This window comes from Cetorhinus maximus, chromosome 11 (genome assembly GCF_964194155.1).
Source record: "Cetorhinus maximus chromosome 11, sCetMax3.hap1.1, whole genome shotgun sequence".
Classification (NCBI taxonomy): domain Eukaryota; kingdom Metazoa; phylum Chordata; class Chondrichthyes; order Lamniformes; family Cetorhinidae; genus Cetorhinus; species Cetorhinus maximus.
Window position 1 is genome coordinate 30,976,068 of NC_135889.1, and position 15,649 is coordinate 30,991,716.

Consider the following 15,649-nt stretch of genomic DNA (forward strand, 5'->3'; position numbering starts at 1 on the left):
GGGACGTGCCACCATTTTATGTGGGTTAGGCCAATTAAGGCCTGCTCAGCGTGACGCTCACCCAGAAGCGCTGAGCGCTCCCTGTGCAGGCAGGGGGGGTATTCCCTGAGAGGTTCCCTGTGCAGGCGCATGAAAGAGCGCAGAGATCACAGAGGTGCCTCAGGGAGATTTGATTTAGTGCTAAAGTTTTAAATAAAAGTTTGTAACACTTTTAAAACATGCCCCCTCATATCACATGAGCTGGGACATGTCAAAGAATAAAAGTATAAATTTTTATTAGATTTTAAGACACTTCATGAAACCTCATCCCACCCGTGGATGAAGGTTGCCCGCTGAACTGAAAATCTAAATGACGCGCGGTGACATCGGGACGCACGCCCGACGTCACCACATGTCATTTTATGTGTCGGCAAGCGGGCCCCGCCCTCGCTCGCCAACGGGAAAATTCCTCCCCTTGTGTTCTGGTATAAGCCACAAAGTGTGGCTGTGCTATATAGCAAGTGCTCTGATGGAATTTAAAGCTTAAAACCTTGTGGAAATGCTTCTAATCTTGATTTAAGAAGTTTTTAATTACATATAAAAATATTAATTTTTTGCACACATACACTGGTCTAGTTTGGAATGTTAGTAGGATCTCATCAATTATGTTTCTGCAGAAAATCATTTACAGAAAGCATGAACTTCTTAATTTTTCATTCTGCAATGACATCAGTCGTACAAATTTAATGCTTTTGAAATTAGCTTTAATATTTTTGTGTTGTGTTGCACAGATACCAACTATGTCTTTCGACACCAGAGGAAGTCTCATTTTATGCACTGATACTGTTAAATTTCAAAAGCTTAAGGGTTGCAACAATACAAATGCTACATTTCTTTGACCGTTATCTAAACATGACAAGTAAACTTTGCACAGAAATGAACAAAAATGCAGCAGAGGCATATTTCATCACTGTAAATAAAATAATACAACCAATCTTATATGATGTGCACAGGTCTCCATGTTTCCCCATTTCAGGTCTCAACCTTTTACTATACGTTTGCATCGATAGGTTAGCTTAGACCAATAAGTTGATATGTAGAGAATTACAGGAGCAAACACCTTATGATATGTAGAGAATTACAGGACTAAACCACCTGCTATTGAGGACCAACTTACTACCTGCTTGAAAAAGAAATGCTTCAATCGATGCAAGTCTGCTATGCACTGATTTCAGAGGGTTAAGCAGACTTGCTTATCTTTAAATAGGTTTTAAATGCTAAGTAAATAGATAGACAAATTCAACATTTTATTAAAAGGTTAACACATGGGGAAGGATTAACAACTGAAAGAATCTCAGTTCAAGATTTCTGGTAATCAAACTTGAGAAAGAATACATAAACAGGTATTTAAAATAAGTGTTTTTGAGTTGCTAATAATATAGATTATTAAGCATACCAATGAATACAATTTACTTGTAACAGATGACCCAAAACAGTACCATTCACGCCTTTAAATGGCCAAATAAATTTGGCAATAATTACATAATTACAGAGCTCAAGAGAACAAACCCATTTTTAACATTATAATTAAAGCAACTACCTCAAACACAGCACTCAACTGTAGAAGCAGAGTAGCTCTCATAATACATAGTTTGTCAACAGCAGTACTGCTGAGGGAAAATAGAGTCTCTTCCAGTAATAGCCTTTCTTAAAAAAACTGAAATGGAGTAAGGAAAAGTATTATCAGCAATGTAGAAGTCCAAAAGGCACATGAATTGTCATTCTATACGGTTTAGTGGGTCAGTGACCAGAGTTTAACTGTACCTTGCGACTCTGCAGCTTGATTCTCTGCCCCTTCTTTCCCTGATTGAGACACCTGGTAATAAGCACTATCTGCACCTCGCAAAGTTTCTTTTCTCTGTATGGACAGATCAGGGCTTTTACCCCCTGAACCTCGGAAAAATGACAAAACTCCAGATGTCTTTCTTGCTAGAAAAGAGCAAGAACATTTCTTTTTATAATTTCTAAATGAATTCCTATCTGCTTTTGCTAACAACTACAAGAAGCGAGCCAGTGTTAGCAAAGAGATAAAGCCTGTGGCACTGCTGAACTGTTTATGCGATAATGCACTACAAAGCAGGTATTGCATCTAAACAAGCCTTTAAAAACAAACTTACATGTCTGTTCAGAGTCGGTGCTGCGATTTCCTTGACTGCTGTTGCTTTCCAAATGCCTTGCAGGGCTATTGGTCTTTGGTCTGTCTGCATTACTGAAACATAGCCAATGCAAGTGAAATATTCCATATATATATATATATATATATATATATATAAATAAAAAAAAGATAGGTTAAATGTCCATCTCAATCGCTTTTCACGAATAAAAAGGTCAGATTTAGTACAGAAAACTCTCTCAGTATTTTCTTGCAAACAGTCTGTACTGGATACATTTTAGAAGTTTTGCTTAGTTGGTTCACATCAAAGACTGTAACATTCCCACTGTTAAGACACTAAAGGTAAAAAGAGTTTTTTTTAATCATGCTGCATAAGAATGGCATTACACAGAAACAATGGAATAGTGCTAGAATGTAATACCACCCTAAAAAGGGAGGAGCTTGAGAGCAAACAACACAATATAAACTGTGTGGAAATCCACAGTAATAATTGCATTTATATAGGAGCCTTTAATGTAATAAGACGTCCAAGCTACTTCACAAAGAAACAAAATCTAAACAACAAAGTGCTGCTTTGATCCAAGTTGATGGATCACTTAGCAAAGTCCAATTTAAGGGACAATGTCTGAATGTAGTTGAAGAATCCGGACACCACTGGGTCGGAAATCATCAGTAAGTACAAGAAATCTATTTCCATGGTCTTTTCCTTACTCCCACCACACCAGCCCCATCCAAATTACTTTGCCTGTTGTACTCCTTCGTCACTCCCATTCGTCAGAGATTCTCGTCCAAGATCTTCTACGGCATTCTTGTATTCCTTGCAGCTACAGAAAATATTAAGAAGTTAAAGATCAGAATTTACACAACGGATATAATATATTTGTGAAAAAGAACAACGTTTTAAAAAGTAAACACAGTACCTGAGTGCAAATGCAATGATTGAACTTGGCTCCTTCTCACATACTGTAATTGGTACACGTTCATGTTCCCACATAAGATAATGCTTATCTGGATCACTATGAAAAGAATGAAAAATTCATGGTCACACTACCACACTAAAATCATTTAATATGTTGTATATATATATATGGCCCTGACCACAGCTTCAGAATTTCCTTTTGAGGTATTTAATGTAATGCCTAAATGCAATAATAGTTAAAAAAAATAGCACTGAGTTCACAAAGGCCTAGTGTTTATTGTATTTATTTTACTTGATTTGTTAAGTAATTGGCTATATTTCATTTCTAGACCTTGGATCATTTCTAACTCTTAATGTACTTTCTCTTTATATAACAGGAATTGAAGGATTATCACAAATTGAGATTACATTAGGCCTGGTCTTTGCATCAGTGTAATCAATATTTATGCTCTCATATTTCACTTATTTGTGGATGTTTTTTCATAAAAGTATACCAGAGTTCTGGTTAATGGAGGCATTGCAATACACAAACATTTTAGTACCTTATAACAAAACAGTCTTCTTTTCAGAAAAACAACCCAATACCTGTATTCCAGTTTTCACCTCCATGATTGAAAACCAGGAACTCATCAAAATTTAGCAATGAAATTCAAAATGGCATCAAGCACACCAGAAAGTGATTCTTTTTAGTGTAAAATTAAAAATGGAACATTTTGATTTAATTTAAAACGTGTAGAAAAGAACAAAACTTACAATGGGAAAGGGATGGAGTTATAGCTGCTTCCAGGAAGTAAGTTTGCAAAAATGGCCTTCATCGTTGACTTTTCTTTCACTTGACTGTCAGTGGAGCCCAGAAGGTGTCCATCATATACATCTGCAAGTATTAAAATGGCCTGTTAAAACTCATTACACTGAAAACCCTAACATGTGAACACAAGGAGATTGAAAGATGTCGAAGTCTCAAATGTGCCCCTGTGCTATTCCTTGCATCCCCAACCACCGTCTACGTTAAAATGTCAACCTCGGTTATGTGTTCAAGCATCTGTAGTGAGGCTACAATCCACAATGATCTGATTAGTGGCAGGAATGCTACTATTAGACCAAGCTGACACTGTACCTTTAATTTCTATAACTTGTACCAAAATGGACATGTAAACGCATTAATTTATTAATTTATTTCATGAAAGTGAAAATAGCCCCGGGTTTTACATCCCTGACCAGGCCACCAAGTTCACATTAGAGGCTTTGCATTTCCTGGACCCATAAGAGCAGCTGAAAATATTGTAAAACGTTCGGCTAGTCATTCTAATGCGATCAGGTTAAACTTTAAATATCTACAGCAAAATGACTCCACAGGTTTGCTTTTGCATTGAAAAGGGGACCAATTTTATGTTGGCTTATGAATCAGTGAAGGTGGATGGGGATTAAATAAAAAGACAGGTTTCATTTTAAAATGAACCGAGTACTTGGACTAACTGTTGGAAGCATATTCCTCTTATACAATGCTGAATTATTGCATTTCAGTGGCTGCAATATGGGGCTGAATTTTCTGGCGGGGGCGGGTGGAGTGGAGCGGGAATAGGCACGGGCCCGGACCTGATCGCCGCCCATGATTGGGTCCGCGCCGACATTTTGTGCGGGCGGGCCAACTAAGGTCCACCCAGCGTGAATCGCGGATCCTGAGGACAGTGGGAGTGGGCAGGCGGCGGCCGGTCTGCAAAGACCGCTGGGTCCAATGACAACCCGGCGGCTTGTTTTAAAAACTTGCTGCAGCCTTTCCAAGGCTGCGAATTATGACCTAGTATCTTTGAAAGTGTTCAGCAGCAGCAAGGTGAGGAGACGCTGGAACCCTGCAATGTCCCATTCTGGTTGGGATGGGCTGTCCGTGAAGAGAGTCCAGGTACAATCAGCACTAATAAATGCTCTTCTCTCCTTTTCAGGAGCAGAATGCACATAATGCCGCCGAGTGGGTGAGGACTGGCACAGTTGGCGATTCTCAGCCGTTTCGAGCAGGAGGCCCTAGATTTGGAGAGGCACCATGTGCCCACGTCCACCGGTGTCAGTGAGGCTGGGGGGCCACGAACAGGTATGTTTGCCCAGCAATGAGGTCACCATTGTTCTCCCAGCAGCCATGGCAGTGCTGAATGTTCAGTGATTGAAGTTTGCAGCATGGCTTGACCATTGTTTATGGAAGGATGAGTGCATAATGATCCGGGGGACAGGGGTACACATTGACATTATCTCCACATTAACTGATCCAATGTCCTCGCGCTTCCTTTCAGCATCGGTGGAGCAGGGCCGAGAGGAAGAGCAGCAGCAGAGGCCCCCTCTCACACCTGAGGGTCCTGAAGTCTCGCCAGCGTCACACCATCTCTGCCAAGCAGGCACCACCAGATACTAGCATCTCGGTGGGAATTAGAATATTGGCTAATGTTCTGGGGCACAGCAGTGAGGGCACTTCACAGTCGCTGGAGGAGCTGGCAGAGACAGAGAGTGCCGATGGCGACAGCAGTAGGAGGACTGCAGGGGACCAGGCACATGCTCAGTCAGTGCCTGATGATGTGCCTCTGGAGTTGTCCACGACGCAGCAAGAGCAGGAAATGTGGCTGGATGTGCGGGAGCATCTGGGGGAGATACATGAGGCTATGCTTGGCTTGGTCTCCATGGTGGAGGAGGCTACTTGGACTATCGCTGAAGCAATGAGCCTCATGTCCGAGCGCCATGCATCCTACATGAAGAGAGTGGCGACTCACGTGGAGAGGCTCCTCCAGAAGACCCATCAAGGCTTCCTGGGGATACGCTTGGACCAACAAGCCCTCACATCTGCATTGACCTCAACTGGTCAGTGCCAGTGTGGGAGATGGTCTGGGTGCCAAGTTTCCCAGCTCGGTGCCCATCCATCCACAGTGAGCATGGAGGTCTGAAGCGACCTCACGTCAGAGCAGCAGCTGCCTGATGTCTCTGCGGGCTCCTCTCAGGGCGCTCCGGATGAGGGTGGCAGCTCCTCCGCCCCTTTGCCAGTGACCATTGCATCCGGTGAGGCTGCAACGATTGGGGAGATGCCAGCTGTGGAACTGGCAGCTATCTCAGATGCCACTCCCAGAGAGAGGTCAGCACCAAGACGTAGCACCCGAAAACGTAAACATAAGGCATCTTAGGCACGCAACGGGTTTATCACTGGTGCCTTTTTTTGGCCCGCAATAAGGTTTTTATGAGTTGGTGTGATTTTTAAAACCCTTTTCGTTTTGTTTCATTAAGTTTCTTTGGTTGCAATAATAAATTCAGACATGTCACCATGGCTGAGGTTGCCTCTTTTGTTCTACAGGTGGATGGTTTCCAATAATGTAACGTGTGCTTTGTGGGACATTCAGCATTATTAATTAATTTTTAGTTATTGTTCCTAACCAGGCAGATTTTGCACTTAGGTCTCGAATATGGAGCATACAGCCCAGACTTGTCCTGGAGGTCCATATGTGGTGTGCTTGCTGAGGATTCATTGGATTAAAGCCTCCCAGGTGTCCCTGCCTCCCTGGAGTATGCCCAGGTCAGCGTCAACCCTCTCAGCATTTCCCTGTGCATGCTCATCCTTGGACTCACTGCTGGACTCATCGTGTGCAGCCACAGCCAGTGCATCTACGTCTTCATCGTCCACAGCATCCCCCCTTTCCAGTGCAAGATTGTGGAGAGCGCAGCATGCCACCACTATCACAGAGATGCGATCTGGAGGGTACTGGAGTGCGCCCCCTGAGCGGTCGAGGCATTGGAAATGCATCAAGAAGACCAATGGTTCTCTCCACCACAGCCCTTGTGGAGGCATAGCTCCTATTGTACCGCTGCTCAGCTTCTGTTCCTTGATGGCAGAGAGGCGTCGTGAGCCACCTTCTGAGGGGATAGCTCTTGTCACCCAGCAGCCATCCATCAAGCTGGGCTGGAGCATTGAAGAGCCCCGGCACCTGGGAGTGTCTGGGGATGTAGGCGTCGTGGGAGCTGCCTGGGTACCTTGCACAGACTTGTAGAATCAGCATCCTGTGATCACACACTACCTGCATGTTCATGGAGTGGAAGCCCTTCCTGTTGATGTAGGAACCGGGCTCACCTGCTGGTGCCTTGATGGCCACATGTGTGAAGTCTATTGCACCCTGGACACGGGGGAAGCCAGCAATGGCCGCGAAGCCTCTGGCTCGCTGTGCCTGGCTTGCCTGGTCCCAACGATGAAGGTCAATGCACACCTGAACAGAGCGTCTGTAACTTGCTTGACACAAGTACGTACAGCTGATTCGGAGACACTGCAAAGATCACCGACCAAGCCCTGGAAGGAGCCAGAGGCATAAAGCTGAGGGCAGCTGTGACCTTTAGAGCCACTGGCATGGGGTGTCCACCTACACAATTAGCGGAGATCTCAGGCCCAGTCATCTGACAGGTATAGTTGACTGTCTCTCTTGAGAGATGGAGCCTCCTTCGGCACTGCACCTCAGGCATATTGAGGTAGCTACTTCGCCGCCTGTATACCCTGGCAGCAGGATAGTGGCGTCTTCTGTGGCCCCTTCCGCCTTGGACTACCTCTTGGCCCTGCACCCCTTGTGCCTGCGCCTGTTCTCCCAAAAGGTGGCTTCCCTGGAGGCTGATTGTGCACTCCTGGCCTCCTCCCCCTTCTAGCCCTCCCTTCCTCCTCAGAGGAGGCGCCTCCAGTGGAGAGTTCAGCTCCCATTCCCAGGCTAAGGGAAGGCTTCCTGAAACATGCAGGCCCAAAAGAGATTCCTCACTGCAGAGTGCTGACCTGAAGGTTGTGAGTCCAGTCCAAGCAGCTGGTATGCATTTTGAAGTATTGCAGGTTACACAGGCAAACATCTGTAACTTTGAAACATCAATATTTGACAGAGCACACTCGTGACCCCACTGAGCCCTCTTATCCCTCCCGTGGATGTGGTTTATACAAATGTGCCCTACCTGCCTGCCCGTTGCACCCTTGCACCGACCCGAAGATTGCACAGGCGCCAAAAAATCGCAGTCAATTGGCGCCTCAAGTGGCCAGTTAATTAATGGTGGGTGCACATCAGAGAGTATTGCGTGCCCACCCAACGAAATATCGCGATGGAGCGCGGTAACGCCAACTCTTTTTGACTTGGGGACGCTCACCCGTCATTTTACGCACATGTGTGTGTGCCCCCGCACGCCAACGGGAAAATTCTGCCCATGGAGAAGCTCCAAAAGTGGAACAAGTAACAATCTAGAGAAGCAGATGGAAGAATTGTCTTCAAACAGCTGCGTCTGTCACCTAAAAAGCATCTCAAAGTGACTGCTGCAGCCTATTCATTCAACCTCTTAGGGCAGAATTTTTCATATGGCGGGCGGGCTTGACGGGAGTGGTGCTGATCGCCACCCATGATTGGCTCTGCGCCGCCATTTTATGCAGGCGGGCCAATTAAGGCCTTCGCCGCATAAGACACGACCGGTAGCGCTCAGCGCTACCTGTGCGGATAGAGGAGGAGGGAGAGTTGGGGCCAGTGCATGTGTGCAAAAAAGCGCTTCAATCACTCTGAGGCACGGAGCTGCCTCAGGGAGATTGAATCAATATTAAAATTACTAAACAAAAGGTGTAAAAATTTATTTAAACATGTCCCGTCATGTGTCACGAGTTGGGACATGTTTTTATATTTATGAAAATGTATTTATTTATTTAATGAAAGCTTTAGGAAACCTCATCCCGCTCGTGGATGAGGTTTCCTAAAAAACACGAAGGCCGCTTGGGCTTTTCGCCTGCCCGCGAACCTTAAGTTTGGACGGGCAGCATTCACAAATGCTCCAATTAATTTCTTAATGGCTTTAATAGGCTGTTTACGTTTCGGCAGGTGTGCAGCTGCCAAATGAAATATCACGATGGAGCGCAGTGACATCGGGGTGCACGTCCAATGTCATCACGCATCATTTTACACGTCGGCGTGTTGGGCCCGCCCCCGCACGCTAACCGAAAAATTCTGCCCTTAAATACAAAAGACCAGGGGTATGACAGGAAAAAAAATATAAAAATAAATAAATAAAAATGCAGAGTTTAGGGAGAAAAAAAAGATTCAAGAATCATGACCATGCAACAAGGGTCCATTAAATCTTGCCTTCTCCATTGTACAAATATAAAGGGCACATATTGTTACAACTTGAATTAAGTTACAGGAAGTAAGTCGTTCAACACAGAATTTGGGTTCTGACTGAATTAATATAGAACTCATCAAAACATTAAATATGTATGTGATTTGAAATTTCTTTTGGATCAGTTTATCCACAAGTGGCAAAGCCACAAGTGCATATTAGCAATGTTAACATGGGAGAAAATACTAGGAATGAAAATAATGGCACAGGAAAACAGATTGCAAACCCAAAAAAGTTAGTTGTGTCCCTTGTTCAGATTGACGCTAGTCAAAATAGATCACACTTTGAAAGCAAAAGCACTTAATACCACTTGATAAACTCTAATGCAAGAATGTCTTGTGCTGGTCATTAGTTATAGGAACAGGAGGAGGCCATTCAACCCCTCGAGCCTGTTCCACCAGGTCATGATGGATCTGCGACTTAATTCCAAATTTCTTATACCTTTGGATAATACAAATTTATCAATCTTAGGTTTAAAATTAACAATTGATCTAGTATCAATTCTAATGGTAGAAGACAGTTCCAAACTTCTACCACCCTTTTCCCTAACTTCACTCCTGAAAGGTCTGGCTCTAATTTTTAGATTCTCCAACCAATGGAAACAGTTTCCCTCTATCCACCCTGTCTGTTTCCCTTAATATCTTCAAAATTTTGATTGAATCACCCCTTAATCTTCTAAATTCCAGTGATAGCACCCTATCTCCTTTCAAATTCTTGCAGTCCCGTTATCAGTCCGGTAAATCTCCACTGCATTCTCTCCAAGGCCACTACATCCTTCCTAAGGTGTGGTGTCCAGAGCTCCACGCAGTGCTCCAAGTGTGGTCGAATTAAGGCTTTGAAAAAATTAACCCAGACTTCTACCTCTTTGTATTCTAGTCCTCTAATTATAAAGGCCAGCAGCATTCCATCAGGCTCTTTGATTATTTTCTGTACCTCTTATTGCATTTTAATGACCAATGTATCTAGATCCCCCAAGACTTATGGAGCTCCACTGTTTAATCTTTCCACCATTTAGAAGCACTCTGTTTTATCCTTCTTAGGTCCAAGGTAGATGACCCCACATCTGAATTTTACCCATTCATTTAAGCTATCAATATCTTTTTCTAATGTTAAGTTTCTATCTAATGTTTATAATGCCATCTATCTTTGTGTCATCAGCAAATTTGGACATGTGACTGTTATATTCCCCAGAATTTTAGAGGTTTAAGGATGTTTTTAATCAGAGTTTTCAAGATATTAAAGGAAACAGATAAGGTAGATAGAAAGAAACTATTTCCACTGGGTGGGAATATAGAATTAGGGGACATACTGTAAAAATTAGAACCAAACCTTTCAGGAGTGAATCTATGGCCTGAATCTTCAGGTCGGCATGCGGGGGTGGGCCCCGCTCACCGACACGTAAAATGACGCGTGGTGACGTCAGGCGCATGTCCCAATGTTACCACGCGTCATTCCGACCTTCAGTTTGGCGGGCACGCACCGGAGTCGGCTGCGCGCCTCCTGAACTGTCAAGGGCCTATAAAGGCCATTTATATCGTAATTGAAATAATTAACAGGGCTGCCTGTCCAACTTTAAGGTTGGCAGGCAAGCGAAGAGCCCAGGTGGCCTTCGCATTTTTCAAGGAACCTCATCCACAGGCGGGATGAGGTTTCATGAAGGATTTGTAAATGTAATAAAAATGTTTATTAAAATTCATTAACATGTCCCAGCTTATGTGACACTGTCACATGAGGGGACATGTTTGAATGATTTTTTTTCCCTTTAATTCAATTTTTCATGTAAAAGTAATCTCCCTGAGGCAGCTCTGTGCCTCAGTGAGATTGCGTACGAAAGAGTTATGGCCCAACTCTCCCTCCTCCTCCCCACACCCACACAGGGGGAGCTCAGCGCTTCTGGGTGCGCGTCACGCTGGGCGGGCCTTAATTGGCCTGCCCACAAACAACGGCAGCGCGCAGCCGATCGTGGGTGGCCCACTCCCGCCCAGCCTGCCCGACGGGGAGAAAATTCTCCCCTAGGAAACACTTCTACACACAAAAGGTGGTAGAAGTTTGGAACTCTTCCATAAATGGCAGTTGATGGGTGATGAATTATTAAATTTAAAACTAAGATTGATAGTTTTTGTTAACCAAGAATATTAAGGAATATGGGGCAAAGGAGGGCATATGGAATTAGGTCACAGATCAGCCATGATCTCACTGAATAGCAGAATAGGCTCAAGTGGCTAAATGGATGCTGCTGCTTCTATGTTTACTGATCAGTCCAATGTGAAAGTGGCTTCATCAATTGTTGCTGAATGCAGTCCCACAGCACAAAAGAAAGTCTCCAGATTTAATTATAGGAAAATGAAAACATAGTAGTGAATGATTTGCTGAGGCTGGGTTTAAGGAACACTGCTGGAGAAAAGCATAGGAAGCCTTCAGATTTATCTAATTCACCCATCTAATCAACAACCACTTGAGGTCCTCAGCACTAACATTTCGTACCCCAAACAGTTAAAAAAACACTCAAGGTCATACCAAGTCTACTTGTGTAAAACACTGCAGTACATATTTGGTTTTTTGTTGGAGCCAAATACAAAGTTGTTTTTTGGGTGGGGGGGCAGGGGGGAAAACTGCAACACACTCTGGTCTGCAATGAACTGCAGAAAAAGGTCAAATAAGATTAACCAACTTCCAATGACAGTGGCTTGAGTTTACAAAACCTCCAGGAAAACAAAGAATATTCTTAAGCAACGGCCTTCTGTTGTTACAAGTTTATATAAAAAATACCTTTTGGTACTTAACATATTAAACTGACTTACAGCAATATAATTTCACAAGAACATAAGAAATGGGAGCAGGAGTAGACCATTCAGCTCTTAAGTCTGCTCTGCCGTCCAGTATGTTCGTGGCTAATTTTCTGCCTCAACATAACCTACCCGTCCACTCCCAACATCCCTTAATTCCCTGAACAAAGATCTATCATTCTCAGTCTTGAGTATACTCAAGGTGGACCATCCACAAACCTGTGGGGTAGGCCTTTTACAAAAATTCACAACCCTCAGTGAAGAAATCTCTCCACATCTTGGTTCTAAATGGTCTTGCCTTGTATTCTGAGACTGTTCCTGATGTTCCAGATTCCACAGCCTATGAAAAGAGCCTTACAGTGTTCACCCTGTCAAGCCCCTTCTGAAAATTGTATGTTTCAATGAGATCACCTCCCATTCTTCTAGACTTCAGAGAGTATAGGTCCAATTTACTCAGCCTCTTGTCATTAGACAACCCTCTCATTCCAGGAATCAATCTAGTGAACCTTCACTGTACCACCTTGAAGGGAAGTATATTCTTCCTTAGGTGTGGAGACCAAAACTGTACAGAGCATTCCAGGTGTGATCTCATCCAAACCCTATACAGATGTAGCATGACTTTATTATTCTTGTACAAGAACAAAATATTGCAGAGAAACAATCAGCAGGTATGGCAGCATCTGCAGAGAGAGAAACAGAGTTAATGTTTCAGGTTCTCATGAAAGGTCACAGGCCTGAAACGTTAACTCTATTTCTTCCTCCACAGATGCTATCAAACCTGCTGAGTGTTTCCATGACTTTTGTCTTTATTCCTTATTTGTGTCACAGGCACAGCAAAAAAAGTTATGAATTACTTACCATCAGCATTGTTGGTATCTTGGTCACTGATAATAGACACTGTGGGGATGTTGGGCCCAGCAGACAGTTGCTCTGTGCATACATCTGGAGAGGAAAGTAACTGAGAATTGGCATTGTTTGTGGAGTTAGCTGCCATACCAGTCAATAAGCGATCCTCTGTAAAATAAAATTTATTTTCATCATACGATGGTTTCAAAAGTTTGAGATCACAAAAGCTAAGTTTCATAAAGTGTTTTATTGCATCTGAAAATTAATTTGAATAAACTTAAAATAAAAATTCATAAAATTGAGATAAAACTTATGCTTGCAGATTCTTTCCACTTGATAACGGAGTACATATGTTACATTCAAAAGTACATTTACCACTGTGCGTAATAGCGGAAAAGAGAGCTGAAATATTCATTCTATAATGAACACAATATAACTTCAATTTCTGGTCACATTGAAGATGTTTTGGGGAGAGCCAAAAAAGTGGTCACACCACCTTTTGGGAATGGGTGATAGTGTAACTTTGTGCCATGCGATAAAACATACATTTGCATCCTCAATTCTCAAACGGCAGCACAAATACGTCACAGAGTTATTGCCAAGCAAAGAGGGGCGGGGTCCCCACAGGAGGGAACCTAGAAAGACAATGACCTTGGCTGGTTGCAGAGCAGAAATAGCGCAGAACATTGGCTGTCACAGGCAGTGGATCACATTAGGGAGAACTCTTCCCTTTCTTTCCACCCAAAAAAAGAAACTGATGGAGAAAATGAGAATAAAACATTTCAGAGGAATTTTACTTCACACGCAAATACAAGTACCTTTTGGCAGTTTATTTCCCAAGTAAGTTTACACTTCAACCTTCCACATCTAGGTTTCAGATAATCTTTACCAAATAACTGCAGACTGGAAAGTTATATTTGAAATCTTTTCAGTTTTCTCTTTGAGAATACTTATTTTGCTCCCAAGATTGGGATATTTAACCAGACAAAATGATACAGCTACCAGAACAGAAGACAGGTAAGCTACATGCAGTTTGAAACCAGCTCCTGTAAAGGAGCAATAATAGTAAATAAACATTGCATATACCAGAATCTATACAACTGAATACCTCAAACACTACAGAGACAGAGACAATCTATTGGGTAGTGAGGTGGCTTTATTGATTAAGGACGTGATTACGTCTGCAGTTCAGAAAGTCTGCATTGACGGCGGTGTTTTGTTTAAGTTCAGGCACAGTAAGGGATTTTTCAAACTGATCAGATTTTGAAAGTGACCATACAAACCTTTGTCTCCATTCAGTAATCCTGAGGAGGAATTGCGTGGAGAAGCATCCAGTACACTGCTCTGTGAAAGACAATAAAGACACACAATAAACAAATGGAGGTAAAATAAATGCTTGAAAGTTCCACAAATGGTGAAGTCAACAGTATGTTCATTAGAAATGCTACGAATGTGAGGCTATAAAATGGTTATGTTTAAATTGTCCCTTTTAAGGTGAGACATAATGCTCTGGAAAATGGGGATGTTATGAAGTTGTAACTATGGACTGGGGGGGCCCAGGATAAGACTTAGTGAAATCCACATGCTATATTACACACCTGAATATTAAGAGAGAGGCAGCTGTTTCCGCTTTATGCAGGCTTACAGATTCCCAGGCAGTAAAAGGCCTGGGACACAGAGAGAGCGAGCAAGAATGAGAGCAACAGATAGACAAGCAGCAACTGTTGGGAGCAGCAGGGAAAAAGCTGTTCTCTGCTAGCTACCAGGCAGAATGCTGATCAAAGGTTGACCCCTCATGGAATAGAAGGAACTTGCAGAGACCGAAGGTCACTGGAAGATTTGTACTGGGGAAGCCAGGATAAGGAAGCACCAGAGCTGGCCTTTCTGCTGGAACTCAGTTCAGGAGTTTTCAGAAGACTCAGGGAAAAGGCATTTGAGAGTCACTGACTCAATTAAATGGAGAAATCTCAACCCATTGGAAGAGAGTGTGACTTTGGACTGCTTCCTAAAAAGACTGCAATTCTGCAGGAAGCATGCTGTAATGTATATGTGTGGTATGAGGTTAATATGGTCATGTTAAGACACTCATAAGGATTATCGTTTCTGTAGTTTAAAGTATTGTCAGCAAAGCAATGATTAGTCCAGGTTGTTTGACACAGTGGAAGACTTAAAATTTGAAATCTTGACATGTGGTTCCTTTATGTTGGCAACTGGGAATTCAAATCTTTTTTTAAAAAAGCTATCATAATCATAACATGGTATACAATATTTTTACTTAGAACATGCTATACATTTTACAGAACATTAGAATTCTATTGTCAAAAATTCAAACTCTAAAATTCACATAACTAAGACACAAGAATAATCAATATTCAGAGCAGGTTAAATTTTATGGCCAACTCAAAATAGTTTATAAACACACTGAAGACAAGCTTCAATGGCCTGAATTTTTCAGGCGGTAGGCAGGCTTAGCAGGAGCCGTCACGGAGCCAGTCACTGCCTGCGATTGGCTCCGTGCTGCCATTTAACGTGGGTGTTGCCAATTAAGGCTTGCCCAGCGTAAGACGTGAGCCATAGCACTCAGCGCTACCTGTGCAGGCCTGGGGTGGGGCGGTGGGGGGGAGAGAGGAGAGAGTCGGGGCCAGCGTTCTTTTGCGAAAGAACACTTCAATCTCCCTGAGGCATGGAGCTGCCTCAGGGAGATTGAATCGCTATTGGCTATTGTAATTAATGAATAAATGGATTAAAAATGCATTTAAACATGTCGCATCTCATGTGGCTCATGAGATGGGACATGTTTTT

General features: G+C 43.0%; 1 protein-coding gene across 3 annotated transcripts in view; it reads right to left on the bottom strand.

Moving 5' to 3' along the window:
• Window positions 1-15,649, bottom strand: part of pikfyve (phosphoinositide kinase, FYVE finger containing) — a 173,703-nt gene that overhangs the window by 28,371 nt on the left and 129,683 nt on the right. For 2 of the 3 annotated variants that reach the window (XM_078551727.1, XM_078551725.1), the window contains 7 exons: window positions 14,131-14,191; window positions 12,860-13,015; window positions 3,825-3,945; window positions 3,073-3,168; window positions 2,893-2,976; window positions 2,157-2,248; window positions 1,804-1,968 (listed from right to left, as the gene is read on the bottom strand). In XM_078551727.1, coding sequence (XP_078407853.1) covers window positions 1,804-1,968; window positions 2,157-2,248; window positions 2,893-2,976; window positions 3,073-3,168; window positions 3,825-3,945; window positions 12,860-13,015; window positions 14,131-14,191 — 775 coding nt within the window. The remainder of the gene's footprint in view (window positions 1-1,803; window positions 1,969-2,156; window positions 2,249-2,892; window positions 2,977-3,072; window positions 3,169-3,824; window positions 3,946-12,859; window positions 13,016-14,130; window positions 14,192-15,649) is intronic. The other variant, XM_078551726.1, reaches the window with a different exon arrangement.